The sequence below is a fragment of the Astatotilapia calliptera genome, chromosome 3 (genome assembly GCF_964374335.1).
Source record: "Astatotilapia calliptera chromosome 3, fAstCal68.1, whole genome shotgun sequence".
In the NCBI taxonomy this organism is placed as follows: Eukaryota; Metazoa; Chordata; class Actinopteri; order Cichliformes; family Cichlidae; genus Astatotilapia; species Astatotilapia calliptera.
Genome location: NC_137424.1, coordinates 69658954 through 69675141, shown reverse-complemented (window position 1 = coordinate 69675141; position 16188 = coordinate 69658954). Strand labels below are relative to the sequence as shown.

Here is a 16188-nt window from a genome sequence, read left to right as displayed (position 1 = left end):
GACAGTGGAATTTCTTTCATCAGAGTTAAAACAATGTACAAATGGTAAACATAAAAATGACAAACATTTAACAATTCACTCTAACAGTTATGGTAATAAAGATGTCGTTGAGTACTTATTGGAGGAGCAAACAAGGAGGAACCGCTTACATGTCAACTTGTCACACAAGATTCAAGTGTAACATTCTTAATCCTTCTGGTAAAAAAAAAAAAAATCTCATTGAGATTAAAAATTGCATTTCAAAGAGAGACCTTCATGATCAAAATAAAAATAATGAAAAATAATAAAATGTACATAAAAATCTATCAGGTTTTAATGAATAAAACGTGTAGAAAAACACAAAAGATCAAGATGTAAAATAAATAAAATCAAACAAAAGCCTTACGATAAAAATGAGACTGAAGTTGCAAACGAAGACAAGTTGCACAGTTGAGCTCTAAGAGCAAAACGTTCGATCGCTGTGCGTCTTTACGCGTGAGGTGGGAACAGTGAAAAGGTTTCTGTCTGCAGGATCTGGGGATAGACGCTGTTACGGGAACAGCAGCTCAGGTACATTATTCTGGAGCCAGACCATGAAGGACTTTAAAAGTGATAAATAAAACCTTAAAGTCAGACTGCCTTCTTTAAGTTACCTCAGCATTATTGAGAGATATTACTTTGTTTCGATCAGTCAGGTATAAGTTCAGGTCTGAGGTTCGGCTGATGTCAGAGCTCACTTTCAGCAGCGCAAACCAGGACGCAGACGCACAGCACGCCCCGGAAAAGTGACGCAGGTTTAAGATGTTTCATTCCTGCTAACAGTGAACCAGAAGAACCGTCTACTTCATGCCTTTTCATCCACATTTAGTCACGAAATCCCGAATAACGTTGAGGAAAGCCTTATTTTAAGCTTTGGCGTGGGTGGCTTCAGCTTTTGACAGTAAGCTGAAAACTCTTTTGCATTTTTCATATAAGATTCAACTCATAATTGGCTTTCTGTGGGTTCACAACGCAGACATAAACATCAATCGCACATTTTCTTTTGTTTCTTTTGTTTATTTCTTTGGGGTTTTTTTTTCTCGAGACAAATTTCCTTCCCTTTTTTTTCCAGTGATGACGCTTTTTAAATCTGACTCGTCTTATATACGGGCTGACTCGTGTCCGTACATAAACTAAATTTCACCTTTAAACGGGGAAAAAATCCGCAATTTGGGGTTGAAGGGCTTGGTGGAGCCGTTTACATCACGCACAACCGTTCGCATTTTGACCCGATTTTTTTGCATTATTTTACAGAAAATGAAAAATAATACAACTGAGAAGTGAAAATTAAATCATAACTGACATTTTACGTCTTACGTTAAGACAAAAAACAAACAAACCAACATGAAAACCCAAAGTTTGAAAAAGGTTCGCGTTCATCAGCGATACTCTGGTGCAGTGTTGAGTGTGCTGATGTGGAGCTGTGCGCATCGTTGCTCACAGTGTGAAGAAACGCAGAGCTCACCTTCGGCAGCGCAAATCAGGACGCAGGCGCAGAGCACGGCCCAGTACAATGAAGCGGCTGTAAATGTTTCCATTGTGGCTGAAAGCAGATGAGGAGAGGTGTCGCCTCCATGCGTTTTACCAACCAAATTTCGATCAACGTTACAGAGTCGGTAAATTCTCGGCTTTGGCTTCGGAGTGGAAATAATGGTTTGTCTGTGAGGGTACGCTGAAAAGTACTAAGTATTGATTCATGTACTTGCTATAAATATTTATTGTAGTATAAATGACGTTCAGAAGTTTGAACTTTTAAAAGTTAATTTAAAAGAAACAAATGCTAAATGATTGAAACGTTTCTGCAAAACTAAAAACAAAAACGATAAAAAACTAAATGTGAAAATCGTCACTTCATCCTTCTGCATTTTTTTTTCTTGAATTCATAGATTCTTTGTTTGGATGGGAGGTTGATTATTTTTATATTAGTCACATTTTTCAATGGTAAAGTGAATGTATTTGAGGAATACATCCTAAAGAGATTTGTATTTGGGATAACTTGAAATGCAGCTGGGGTAGACTTCATCTCCCTGTGAACCTGAGCTGGACGTGCAGAAGCAAATGAAGAGCGGACTTGAAATATCTCTTCAGTAATTTATGTGATGCTGAATATGAGGAGTACCTGAGCCACTGTTAGTTTCTGTTGTACAGACGTGATTATAAAAGCTGTTGTTCTGGTCTGTGTTCCCTCTGGACTCCTGTTGAATCATCAAACAGCACACAACTCACCCTCCTGAGCTTTGCTCCAAGCAACCGACAGTGGAAACTAGAGGGATCACTGATCCTCCTCCTTAACCACAGCGCACTTTATGAAAGCAGTCTTAAATGTCTGTTTGATAAGCTTTTATCAATCAGGGACAATCAGACTCATTGGTTCTGTGTTCACTTTTAAATCACAAAGATTAAACAAAATATAAGCTCTTTACTGTTATTGTTAACCTGTTATTGTGTGCCTGGGAATCAAAGATGTGATCTGGCTCTAATTGGCTGCTCTCGGCCTTTGGCTGTCATTAGAGGCACCAAAATGAAGCTGCTGTTACAGATTTCAGCTGTTACACTTCTTCCTGTGATCTGTCACTAAGTCATTGTTGAGTCAGTTTAACTAACTTTTGCAGGATGTCACAGGTTGTTTTTAAGTGTTTCAAAAATACTTTGTTTTTCTTTTTGTTCTCTCATTTTTAAAACTTGTATGGGAGGATTTTGAAATCCAAAAATCACATATTGTGGTAATGCAGAGTTAGAGAGGTAGAGGACTGGCTGAGGTGACCTAATCCTCTGCTTCTAAATTCAGACAAAACTGAGGTTATTGTAGTCTGTGCTAAAACTCAGATACATACTTTTTATGGCATTAACTTGGCATGTAGTAAACGAGTATGGAGGTGCAATCACATTTCCGGTCCTGCATAGGTCAAACACAGCTAGATATAACAGAAAAAAGAAGCAGTTTCCTGCTCGTCAGTGTGTTACACAACTAAACCTATGACCACACTGTTCATCGCTTTTCTCTGCAGTCTTGTTAAATGTTAAATTTTAAACTCAAACTGCTGACCTCATTGTTTACCTCCCCATGACTCTCTTGCTTTAACCTCTATTAAAAAAATTCTGATCTTCCGCTTACAGGAAGTGACTTCATCATCTCCATGGCAGCAGAACCACCCAAGCACACTGAGCAGAGATTGGCTGAGGGGTGCTGTGACTGCTCAGCATCACTTTTGAGCTGCACAGACTCAGAGTCACAGAGTTCATGTTCAGTCAGCTGGGTGTAACTTGAGCTTTATTCACTGAATTTAAATGAATCCTGCCTTGTTCCATTTTAGTGAATTCTGAAAGGAATACAGCTCTGAGCTTCAGGGTCTCTTAATCTTTCCTTCTTGGAAACATGAACTTCCAGTAAGTATCTGCAGTGAAGTGTAGTGATGGATTATCTTTAGTTTAGAAGAGCACATAATGTCGAAGCCTCCACAGGAACAGAGGGAGAGACTTTAGGGATCGCACTGGAACTGTTTTTACAGCATCAACCAAGAAGGTCAAACTTTTCTGCTACAGAAACTGTTTAGTTTTAATCCTTCAAACATTTCACATTTGCTAACATGGATTTTATTTTGATTTGTATTAAGTTAAAGTTAGTAACGGTCTATAAATCATCACAGTACAGTTGGTCTATTTTCCACCTCGTGGGTAACAAACGGAAACACCTGTGTGGTCGTCCAGGTTCAAGTTTCTGATCTGAGCTTAGTGTCATGTGCCTGCCTAGTCAGCCCATCATGGCAACAAATGTTTTGGTTTTGCCTCTCTCTCCTCTCTCTTGCTCCTGTCACTCTGCCTGCTCAGACTCAGGTCCCGCCCTTGCCTCACGCACCTGCAGCTGATCACCGGTGATTCCTCACTATTGTTTGCTGGCTCTTCATAAGGCAGGGGCGCTGGCTACACGTCGCTGGAATATTGAGTAACTCAAGTTAGTGTTTGCCCAGCTCTGCAGAAAGCTGTCATTTGTTGTGTTTGCTTTGGAGTAATTCTCGTCTCTGGATGTAGACTTCCCTGATTCCTCTCATACCCTCACCCCTGAGTGTGAGTATGGCTCATTGCATGGAGTTTTGTGTGGGAGGGATACTCTGTGAAGAGCGAGAGGAGTGGAGCATGTGTGAAGATCTTGTTGCTCCGTGACCCTGTGGACCCTTGGAACTTTTTCCCCCACGTGTATCTAGTGCACCCACTGTGGATTAATAAAAGACTGTTTAATTGTATCTCTTAGTCTGCACCTGAGTCCTTCCCGATTGCCTTGACTCTTAGCCAGTTTGAATCTACTTTAGCATCTATATTTTAAATAATTTGGAGTTCACATTCCACTCACTGTGAGAGATGTTGACATAAACGTGGAGCAACAAGCAGCTCAAACAATGATGCACATTATTAGCAGTAATTTTAATATAGGAGACACTAACAGTATCTCCCATATTATACATGACACATGCTGCTGCTTTGTGAAAACTTGTTTATGTGGGAAATGCACATGATTAATAACATGCCACCCTGAAAACAAGGGTCAGGAAAGGTTGCATGGTTTTAGTTAAGAAGCAGTTTTAAGAAGTTTCCAACAGGGGACAGCAGATCATCTCTTTAGTTCCAACACTGAGCGAGATAGAGATTCACTATTTAAGTTCTGTGTAGTGCAGGGGTCCCCAATCCCAGTCCACGAGGGCCGGTGTCCCTGCAGGTTTTAGATCTCACCCTGGGTCAACACACCTGAATCACATGATTAGTTCATTACCAGGCCTCTGGAGAACTTCAAGACGGTTATTTATCTATTTAAATCAGCTGTGATGGATCAAGGACACATCTAAAACCTGCAAGGACACCGGCCCTCATGGACTGGGATTCGGGACCCCTGGTGTAGAGTCTAACCCAGTCAGAGTAACAGACACTGTAAAATGAGGTTGAAGGCTCTGAAAGCTGTTTTTTTTCCTTGTAGCTACAACTTTGAAACTGACACACAGAGTCATCAATTCTGGACAAAAACAACATAGGAAAAGCCCAACACGTCTCCACACTGCAAATCTATTCCTGAGTGTCCCTCTGTGGTTAGTTTGAAGTCAACTCATAGTATCTTTGTTTTAGTATTTGGTGCCTTTGAAGTAATTTCTGTTGTCAGTATTGTAGTTTTCAGATTAGAGATTTAGTCAAACACTTTTCTAAAAGTTTTTTTTGCTTGTTATTTTTATTTTGCTGTTTATTCTTTTTATTTTTAGTATATGGTGAGAAGGCAAAAAATGAAATGGCTGCTCAATTCTTAATGTCAGAAAAATGAATAATAAAAATAAATATTATAGAATTTATTTATTGTTTGCATTTTAAGCCACTTAACAGTGACCTCTGAATTATTATAGTGTAAAAAGCCACCACAAACAAGGGAAGAACTGTATGCTAGCTACACATAGAAGACAATTTAGAAACTGAACCATATTTTAGTTGTACCTTTGCGTTTTTTGTTGTTGTTTTTTTTCTATTAACAGCCTGCAAAAATACACGAACTTTTAGAATGATTTTTAACTGAAGCTAGAAAAATACCCCAAGTAAGATCTCATTGATTGTTTTACACACTTGGTGATTCTCACAGAGCTGTTAGCTAAAAATGTTTCACAGCATTTTCTGCAAATCTGAGGAAACTGGATACGCAGAGGACAAACTATCCACAGCAGATGAATAAACAAAAGTCACTTTTTAAAAAATATTTTTTCATCATGGAGTTAGAAATGATTGAAGCATTGGGAATACCAACACCAAAAAGGATGTTTCTTCTCAAGATTCAAAGTTCAGTATTCAAAAAAATTACAGAAAATGAAGAAGAAAGTATAATCTCTAAATTAAAAAGTTCTAAAGCAAGGGATGAGTACCAATTTCCTGAAGCATTGTAAATCGTGTCTTTTGGTGCCTGTGACCCATCAATCACACACGTAGTCATTCCTCTGAGTTGGAAGGTGGAAAAAGTTACACCAATTTATAAGATAAGATAAGATAACCTTTATTAGTCCCACACGTGGGAAATTTGTTTTGTCACAGCAGGAAGTGGACAGTGCAAAAGTTAAGAAGCAATTAGAATACAATAAGAATAAATACAGTACACAACTGTACAGAATAGAATAAAATAAAATACTATATACAGTAGAATAAAATAGAATAAAATATACAATAAGATAAAAATAGAATAAAAATGCTATATACAAGTGATTAAAAATACAACGATGCCAGAAAAGATTATTGCACATGTGTGGATTTGATCAGTTAAACTCTTTGTTGTGGAGTCTGACAGCAGTGGGGAGGAAAGACCTGCAAAATCTCTCCATCCCACACCGTGGGTGCCGCAGTCTCCCACTGAAGGAGCTGCTCAGTGCTGTCACAGTCTGCTGCATGGGGTGGGAGATGTTGTCCAACAGGGATGACAGCTTAGCCGCTATTCTCCTGTCACTCAGGGGGCATCCTAGAACAGAGCTGGCCCTTCGGATCAGCCTGTTCAGTCTCTTCCTGTCCCCGGCAGATATGGACTGGTTCTTATAGAGCACTTTTCTACTCTTCTGAGCGCTTTACACAACTTGTGCATTCACCCATTCACACCCATTCACACAAGCACATTTTTCCTAGGTGCTTTCTAACTGACATTCACACACATTCATACTCTGATGAATGCATCGGAGAGCAATTTCGGGTTAGTATCTTGCCCAAGGATATTTGGCATGCAGACTAGGGGAAGCCAGGAATCGAACCACCAACCTTCCGATCAGTAGATGACCTGCTCTATCACCTGAGCTACAGCCACCCTTCTGAGCTACAGCCACCCTTGATGCTGCCACCCCAGCAGACCACACCATAAAAAATAGCAGAAGCCACCACAGAGTCATAGAAGGTCTTCAGGGGTGGGCCCTCCACTCCAAACGACCTGAGTCTCCGCAGCAGGTACAGCCTGCTCTGCCCTTTCCTGTAGAGGGCGTCTGAGTTATGAGTCCAGTCCAGTCTGTTGTTCAGATGAACACCAAGGTACCTGTAGCTTGTTGCCAAAGGCTATTCATAGATTTATGGTGCAGACTATGATGAAACATTCTCTGCTGTTGTACGATTTGTTTCAATTCGTACATTGTTATCATTTGCTGTGCAAAACAATCTAAATGTGCATCAAATGGATGTTGTGACTGCATTCTTGAATGGACACCTGGAAGAGGAAATCTACATGGAGCAGCCAGAGGGTTACATCAAACCTGGGCAGGAACATCTAGTGTGCAAACTAAAGAAGTCAATATATGGACTGAAGCAGTCTCCACGTTGCTGGAGCAAAGCTTTTACAGAGTTCATGAAGAGCATTGGTTTTACACAGAGTACTTCAGATCAGTGTGTGTTTGTTAGAACAGGTCATGAGTTGGAAATATTGGCTTTGTATGTTGATGATCTGATTTTGATTACAGAATCAGCATAGAGCATGAAGACCTTAAAGGACACTCTGAAGAAACACTACAAAATGAAGGATATGGGTGAACTATCCTAATGAAGAATAATAGTTTTGTCTAAGATGGACACAGTACATTTTTTTGTTCAAACCAAAAGAGAAAATGTTTTATTTTATTTTTTTATTATTTTATTATTATTTTATTTTATTTTCTAGTAACACTGTGATATAGGTGCATAATGTTGTTGTTTTTTTGGAAAGAAATAAGCAATGGCAGTCAAGTAAGTGAACTCCATGGTAAAATTAAGTGGGAGTGTTGTAATAGTAATTTTACAATGTATGTTGAAGGGATATTACTGCCCTCTGTTGGTGTGTCTGTGTACAAGCAATAAAAGGTGTTGGTTAAAAACATCATAAACTTGTCCACCCCAGCTGTGAAACTCAGAAACCAGTCTTACTTGTTATCATCTATCGTCCACCTGGGCCTTACACAGAGTTTCTGTCTGATTTCTCAGACTTTATATCTAATTTAGTTCTGAGCTCAGATAAAATAATTATTGTGGGTGATTTTAACATCCATGTAGATGCTAAAAACTGACAGCCTCAACATGGCATTTAATCTGTTATTAGACTCAATTGGTTTCTCTCAAAATGTAAAAGAACCCACCCACCACTTTAATCACACTCTAGATCTTGTTTTAACTTATGGCATAGAAACTGAACATTTAACAGTGTTTCCTGAAAACCCTCTCCTGTCTGATCATTTCCTAATTACATTTACAATAATTGATTACACAGCAGTGGAGAGTAGACTTTATCAAAGTAGATGTCTTTCTGAAAGCGCTGTAACTAAGTTTAAGAATATAATCCACCCACTGTTATCATCTTCAATGACCTGTACCAACACAGAGCAGAGCAGCTATCTGAACGCTACCCCAACAGAGGTCGATTATCTTGTTAATAATTTTACCTCCTCACTACGTACGACTCTGGATATTGTAGTTCCTGTGAAAAATAAGTCCCTAAATCAGAAGTATTTGACTCTGTAGAATAATTCACAAACACGTAGCCTAAAGCAGATGACTTGTTAGCTTCTAAATACAAATTTAGAAGATCATCATTTAGCGTGGAGAAATCATTTGTTGCTTTATAAGAAAGCCCTCCGTAAGCTAGAACATCTTACTATTCATCACGGATTGAAGAAAATAAGAACAAACGTAGTCTCCAAAAGTTGATTCTGTTCATATGGACGTAGCGTTTTCAGTGGGACAAACGTTTCGTCACTCATCCAAGTGACTTCTTCAGTCTCAGCTGACTGCAGGTTTCCCCAATCTTATAACCAGTACATTTGCATAATGACTGAAACCAGCCCACTGAAGGAACAATGGGCTGGGAGGTCAGTTACTTCGTCATAATTATGCAAATTATGACGAAGGAACTGATAAACAACCACTAATCAAAGACCACTGATCAGGTTGTTTGATTTCCAATCATAAAATGATTATGTTTGTTTTTACATTAGAACATTAGTATATCTGTGATGTACTTGAAGTCAGCCAGTTGAGCCTCCATCTACATGTCCTCCAACTTCTCTCTAAGCAGCCCAGGCTGGATCGTATTAAACAAACTGTAATGCTGGGTCTATAGAGGGAGTAATACGCTCCCTGCAGCAGATGTATCACTGCATTGTCCACCCCCGAGTGGGACTGGTGTGCAAACTGCTAAAAGTCATGTGACTTGCTCACCAGGGGTCTGAGGTGTTCCATGATAACCTTCATAATATGAAGCCACAGTACATCAGTCCTTATGCAAGATACTAACCCCATGTTGCTCTCCGATGCATCCATCGGAGTGTGAATATGTATGAATGTTAGATAGGCACTAACAGTGCCTATCTACTTAATAAAAGTGCTGTGTGATTGGATGAATAAATTAGTTGTATAAAGTGCTTTGAGTGCTCAGAGTAGAAAAGCACTATATAAGAACTGGTCCATTTACCTCTTTGGTGGGAATTGAGTTGTCAGTGTCATATAGACTCTGTTAAACCATCAATGTCACTGCCATGTGTTTCATCATTTGTTTATATGACTATAATACATTTATTAATAACCTGAGAGTTTATCCACTTGTCACTGATGGGTCAGTCTAGCACAACCCCTCGCTAGAACGAGACAATTCAACAGTTTCTCTGTTACTATCAATAATTAGCCGGTCTTCGTTTCTTCCTCTGTGAAAAGTTTGGGTGTCATCCTCGATAGTACTCTATCTTTTAATTCACACATTAATAATGTCACTCGGTCCGCATATTTTAAATTGCGCAACATTAATTGTCTCCGTCTTTTTCTCACCCCACATGCCACTGCCATTCTTGTCCATAGCCGTGTTACTTCCCGGATTGATTATTGTAATTCACTTCTTTTTGGTCTTACTCAAAAATCCATCCACAAGCTCCAACGCGTCCAGAACTCTGCTGCCTGTATCATCACTAGGACCCCTTCTATCCATCACATCAATCCTGTCCTGCAGCGGCTTCATTGGCTCCTGGTACGGTGTACATTTTAGGACATCGTCAGGTATCAGACAAAAAATTGTCAGGTGTCAGTTGTCAAAAAAAAAAAAAGTCAGGTATCAGAAAAAAAAATTGTCAGGTGTCAGTTGTCAAAAAAAAAATTGTCAGGTATCAGACAAAAAATTGTCAGGTGTCAGTTGTCAAAAAAAAAATTGTCAGGTATCAGAAAAAAAATTGTCAGGTGTCAGAAAAAAAATTGTCAGGTGTCAGTTGTCAAAAAAAAAAAAAGTCAGGTATCAGACAAAAAATTGTCAGGTGTCAGAAAAAAAATTGTCAGGTGTCAGTTGTCAAAAAAAAAAAAGTCAGGTATCAGAAAAAAAATTGTCAGGTGTCAGAAAAAAAAATTGTCAGGTATCAGAAAAAAAATTGTCAGGTGTCAGTTGTCAAAAAAAAAAAAAAGTCAGGTGTCAGAAAAAAAAATGTCAGGTATCAGAAAAAAAATTGTCAGGTGTCAGAAAAAAAGTTGTCAGGTATCAGAAAAAAAATTGTCAGGTGTCAGAAAAAAAAGTTGTCAGGTGTCAGTTGTCAAAAAAAAAAAAGTCAGGTATCAGAAAAAAAATTGTCAGGTGTCAGAAAAAAAATTGTCAGGTGTCAGAAAAAAAATGTCAGGTATCAGAAAAAAAATTGTCAGGTGTCAGAAAAAAAGTTGTCAGGTGTCAGAAAAAAAATTGTCAGGTGTCAGACAAAAAAGTTGTCAGTTGTCAAAAAAAAAATTGTCAGGTATCAGAACACAAGGTACCAGAGAGAAAATCTTCCTGCAGGTGGCGCTGTTGTCATGTCCCACCCGAATTGATTTCCAAATATGTCATCAACGTGTGACCGTGGGAGAGCGTAAGGTCATTGACCTCACCGGAGTTTTACCGTGGTTCAGGCTCCTAACGACACAAGGTAAGTTTAACTTTTTCTCCCTTTTGTTCATATTTTTGCCACAGTTGTGTTATATTAAGTTGCAGTTATGTTGTGAAAGTTACATATCAGAGACGGAAAGCCAGTTTTGTACGAAACCAAATCAGTACTATTTTTGTCTGGCTAATTCATTCTAGCTAGCGACAGTGGTGAAACGTGATTCAAATTTAAACTGTTCAGTAATTGTTTTGTATACATTTCAGCAAATGGACAAGCTGAAAGCTCACGAGCAGCCTGCATCCTTTCTGTCGCTCTTTTTCTTTATTTCTCTTTTCTATATTGCTACTGTCGGGATATTTTTTGATCCCGATATGTTTTTTCTGTTGTTGTTTTTAGACTTTGCTGCAATATGTCATCTGACGATGATGAAAGGAGTATCCGACTCTGGCTGGTTCCCATGACTGTACCAAAAATACTTTTTTTTTTTTATTAAAAAAAGAGCATTAAAAATAAATGACTAAAGTACAACTTATTTATTAACTACTGTTCACCTCTTTCATATCAAAGAAGTGTATTTTTTGCTACACATGTTTTATTTGTGGGCACTGAATAGACGATGCTTTTAGTGTAATTGCCACATAAAAAGATTTAGTACTTTACTGGTTAATTACTTATGTTCAGTGTAAGAGGTGGGTGATCAATTAGACTGTTGTTGTTACACTTAACCTTTCAAGATATGATGATAATAACATTGTTCAACAAAGGCTTAAAACAAAAGGAAATCAGCTGTGCACTGAATTCATATGGGCATAAAATAAGGTAAGTCTGCATTTCAACAGTTTCCGTGACAACTCTCTAAAATGACAAAACATGCAGTTTGCATTTAATATAATGTAAGTCTGTGTTGTCTTTTAACAGTGAGAGGCATCTGAGACGAGTTTTAAAACTTCTAGGGTTGAAGCGAAGATGCCCCCAACGACCTTTTACTGAAATCCACAAAGCTGTGGAGGTAAGCGTTAAAACATCAGTGCAAAAAATATATATTTTCCTGAAGTCTGTGTCATGAGCTATTGTAGAAACAATAAATGTTATTTTCTGTAGTGATTTAAAAAAAAACAAACATTCAATTGTCTGTTTGTTTGTTTTTTAGAGTGAGATGAAACAGTGGTCTCCTGAACAAGGAATCAGGGCAATGGTAAAGCGGGTAAGGGATGTCAGAGGAGTGCGGCCTTGTTATAGGTTGGTTAAATAGTGTGTATATGATCAAGTGTTCTCTTGTTTTACTGTTGAGCTCAGAGTAAAATCTATTGTTACTGTAGAGACGATGTTGCTAATATAATGAGGTATATGGATGCAAGTGGTCTTCAGAGGAGATCTCCTGGAAAGAAGAAAATTCCCCGTCGGAATTACATCAGCCGTGGTCCAAATGACACACGGCACATTGATGGTATTTATTTTATCTTTTCAATTAACCTTCCAAACATGTTTTGATGGTACTTCTGTTGAAACAAATTGTAATTATTATTTGTTGTTTCATATAGGCAATGATAAACTGAAGTTCTTTGGAATGTGGATACATTTGGGGATTGATGGGTAGGTTTGAATATGGCATTCGCTACTTAATTTATTATATTCAGTGATAGTACAAAGTTGCTTCAAGATAAGGATGTGCGGTAAACTGAGGTGTTATCTCTCCTGAGTAGTCTAGGGCAGGGATGGGCAAGTCCAGGCCTCGAGGGCCGGTGTCCTGCAGGTTTTAGATGTGTCCTTGATCCACAGCTGATTCAAATGGCTAAATTACCCTCACAACATGTTTTGTAGTTCTCCAGAGGCCTGGTAATGAACTAATCATTTTATTCAAGTGTGTTTACCCAGTGTGATATCTAAAACATGCAGGACACTGGCCCTCGAGGTCTGGATTTGGCCAAGCCTGGTCTAAGGGACCAAGATAAAGTATGAATAGTGAAGGAGGATTCAAGATGGCGGTTTTTAAAAGGCTTATTTCCTGCTAGTCTTAAAGTTCCATTTCAGACTGGCAGTTAATTTCAGGGAGGGCCAAGACCAACACAACAAACAAAACATCCCTGATATAAAGTAAACAGAATTTAACTCCAAAGAAAATAAAATGTACAATTTACGATAACCTACCTAACCAACACATAAACAGGAGAATACAAGGGATTACAAAACAAAAGGCAGCTCTCCCCTCGCGTCAGTCTGAACACAGTCAAGAGTCACATTCAATTCCAAAGGCATGTAAGCCTACACAACTATGGCAGTCAAAATGGCCGGAGGAACCAGAAACAACGCCTAGACATAATACAATGGAAAACCAGCATACTCTTGGGGAATGTAACAAAAACCAAACATAGTGCCAAAACATGATTAAATCATATGTACAAGTGGCCACTTTTCTGTTTCTTTCTTTTCAGATTTTCCAGGAAGGTTCTATGGCTAAAGGTGGGCACATCCAACCGCAAGCAAAACTTTGTGGCCAGATACTTGTTTGAGGCTGTTCAAGAACAGGGTGGTATGCAATATACTAAAAAATGGGGGGTTAAAAAAGATTACATTTTGTTAATAAATTTATTTTTTCATCATTCACTAATTATCTTCAGTTTGTGTCTTTAGGCTGTCCTCAAATGATTCGGGGGGACAGAGGAAAGGAGAACCTTGTTGTGGGTCAAATGCAGATGGCATTTCACATGCGAGATCTTGGGAATCAGGCATGGAGGTGCTTCAGAATGGGGACATCAGTGCACAACCAGGTATGTCTTTAAGCTGGTAAATGACTATTTCTAAAGTAACAACCTGACAACAAAACTGATAATGTCATGTTTCTGTTGTTTAGAGAGCTGAATGTTTCAACAGTATTTTAAAGTGGACATGGATTAAGAAATGGCTGACAACATTTGAGGTAAAGCAAATCTTTCACCTGTAAAACCTATTAACAAAGAGTAGCCATCCAAATTTCGTTAAACATACGATGGATTAGTTTATCTGAAAACACAAGGCCAGAATCTGTGTTTATGTACATCTGTACCTTTTCACTAATGAAATTCTCACCTTCACAACTTATGTCTTTTTCAAAACAACATGCGTAGGCCATGATGGAGTCTGGGATCCTTGAACTGGACAATCCTGTGCACATGTAAGTCAATATTTTTAGACATGAAAAATAATCAAGCAGCAGTATGAAAGTATGTGGTCTAGGAATGCCTTTGTTTTTTGAGTACTGATTAAAATTTAGCTTTTACTTATTCTACCTCAAAGAAGCAGATGAACATATTAATTTTTTAATTCTCCTTTTTCATAGCAACTGCTTGCAGTACTCACACTTGCCACTGCTTCAAAGAGACTTAAAAACGGAGCAAACAGTTTGGAACACCCATGACATCCGCAAGCAACGCAATGCACCTGGTCCATTTGGGAAACCCGACCTTCTGTTTACCTCACCACCTCCTGATATGTCATTTGAAAGCCTGTGGGGTTTTATTTTTTTGTTTGTTTTTTAACTTTCATTAGTTTACTTTTACTTTGATATAGCACTCTTCACAGGATAAAAACCACAAAGTGGCTTCACAATAATATAAAACAGATAAACATAAAACAGCACAATCGAACATACAGAATAAATGCAATCAAGGAAACGTAATGATGGAGGCAGAGCATTCCATGACCTGGGAGCCACCGCTTTGGAAGATCTCTTGCCTCTGGTCTTCTGGTGGGACTACTAACAGCCATTGATTAGATGATCACAGGCTGGGAGAGGGAGCGTGGGGTTCTATAAGATCAGAAATTAAGGCAGGAGCTTCACGATTCGGAGCATTGAAAGTCATTACTAAAATTTTAAAATGAATTTTCTAAAATATACTGGAAGCCAGTGTAATGAGCGTAAAACTGTTATAATGTGCTTTCTCTTTTGTGTCTTCCGAAGAAGCCTACTTGTAGTACAATAAGAGATTTCTGAATTTCTACTGTCAATACTAAAATGGCTTCATATTGACACCTTTAACTAAAAATTTATCTAAATGTTTGAGTGATATTTCCATCTTTAAGTTTCTGTAATAACATCTGTAAACACTGACTGCTTCTTATACAGGTTCTAGAACAGCTTTGTCATTATTCATTTATTTTTAACATTCAAAGTGAACATCTTTTCAATATTGTCTTTCATTCGCAGGATATGGCAATGTGCTGCACATTGTTGACCCAGACCTTTTAGACTATGCCAAGCAATTAATCTGTGAGAGGGAAGAGCCTTCACTGGTAGCAAACCAGGAATTCAGAGACATGTGCCAGAACATTTTAGAAAACAGCCACACCTGATGGTTGCCTTGCTGCATACCTCATGCTAGTCCAAGAGCTCACAACTGCCATGAACAGAAATGCAGTTCCTACACTTTCTACGTTTGCCGAGGCAAATGACATATACATCTTTCTGAAGAGAGAGAGGATGGAAGGTGCACCAGTAAACATTTCCAATGACCAATAAAATCATACAACAGTGTTTGTTAACATTTATTTATCCTTGTTTAAAATCAACAGGTAATTTGAAAACTGTCTGACCAACAAAATGTACAATAAAATGTTGAAATACAATTGACATGGTGCCATCTTTCATAATGATTCAGTGTTTCATTTACCACAACTTTTGTTAACAATAATGTAGAACATAATTCACATTGAAAGACTTTTGAACTGCAGACTGTAGCAACATTACCACTTGTAGCCATATCAGCTCGTAAGATCAAGGCCTGACTTGAGAAACTTAACAACATCAGATGCGGAAGGCCTTGAGTCTGGGTCATAGCTCACCAAACCACCAAGAAAACTGTTTTTGTCACTGAGATGTGATAGGGCATGTGGTGGGGTTTTGGTGGCCATTAGTGCAGCCAGTTCTCTTTGTTTTTTAACCATCCACGGAGCGGAACCCGTCAGGATCTCCAGATATGTGGCTCCGAGGGACCACATGTCTGTCTGGAACGAGGCCTCTTCAAACATCAGTATGCATTCAGGGGCCATGTAAAGATATGTGCCACCAGCTGGACCAGTAGCCTGGGCAGTGAACTTACTCCCTTGACGAAGCATCACAGTGTCTCTTATGTTTGCCATGCCCCAGTCTGTCAGGACTGCCTTCTTAGAAGGGTGGTGAACCTATAAGGTTGAGAACTTACCAGGTTGTCTAAAATTTCACAAATGTTATCAAAAATGTCATTCCAAAGACCACAGCTCATAATTGGGGAAAAAAAAACCCCTCAAAGCTTTTAGCACCCAGATCACCCAATCACTGCAGATTTATTCTGAGATTGTTTATTATACCCAA

The 16188-nt window shown here is 38.6% G+C and overlaps 1 protein-coding gene and 1 long non-coding RNA gene across 12 annotated transcripts; both read left to right on the top strand.

The window, feature by feature from the left end:
• The first annotated feature begins 205 nt into the window (after positions 1-205).
• LOC145425720 (uncharacterized) lies at positions 206-4259 on the top strand. The gene is made up of 2 exons (XR_013906451.1): positions 206-3970; positions 4048-4259. It is a non-coding gene; the product is annotated as an uncharacterized LOC145425720 (long non-coding RNA).
• Positions 4260-9977: 5718 nt separating this feature from the next.
• Positions 9978-15464, top strand: LOC113017748 (uncharacterized). Of its 11 annotated transcripts, XM_080298996.1 has the most exons (15): positions 9978-10072; positions 10176-10344; positions 10465-10508; positions 10626-10904; positions 11259-11296; positions 11597-11681; positions 11781-11871; positions 12013-12101; positions 12182-12309; positions 12404-12455; positions 13295-13392; positions 13494-13630; positions 13714-13779; positions 13967-14013; positions 14179-15464. In XM_080298996.1, exons 5-15 carry the CDS (start codon positions 11272-11274, stop codon positions 14375-14377), a joined length of 1017 nt encoding a protein of 338 aa, XP_080155122.1. In that variant the 5' UTR covers positions 9978-10072; positions 10176-10344; positions 10465-10508; positions 10626-10904; positions 11259-11271; the 3' UTR covers positions 14378-15464. The 11 variants fall into 11 exon arrangements, with proteins under 11 accessions (XP_080155122.1, XP_080155123.1, XP_080155121.1 ...); XM_080298997.1 differs by having other exon boundaries at positions 9997-10219; positions 10390-10508; XM_080298995.1 differs by having other exon boundaries at positions 9997-10271.
• The last annotated feature ends 724 nt before the right edge of the window (positions 15465-16188 follow it).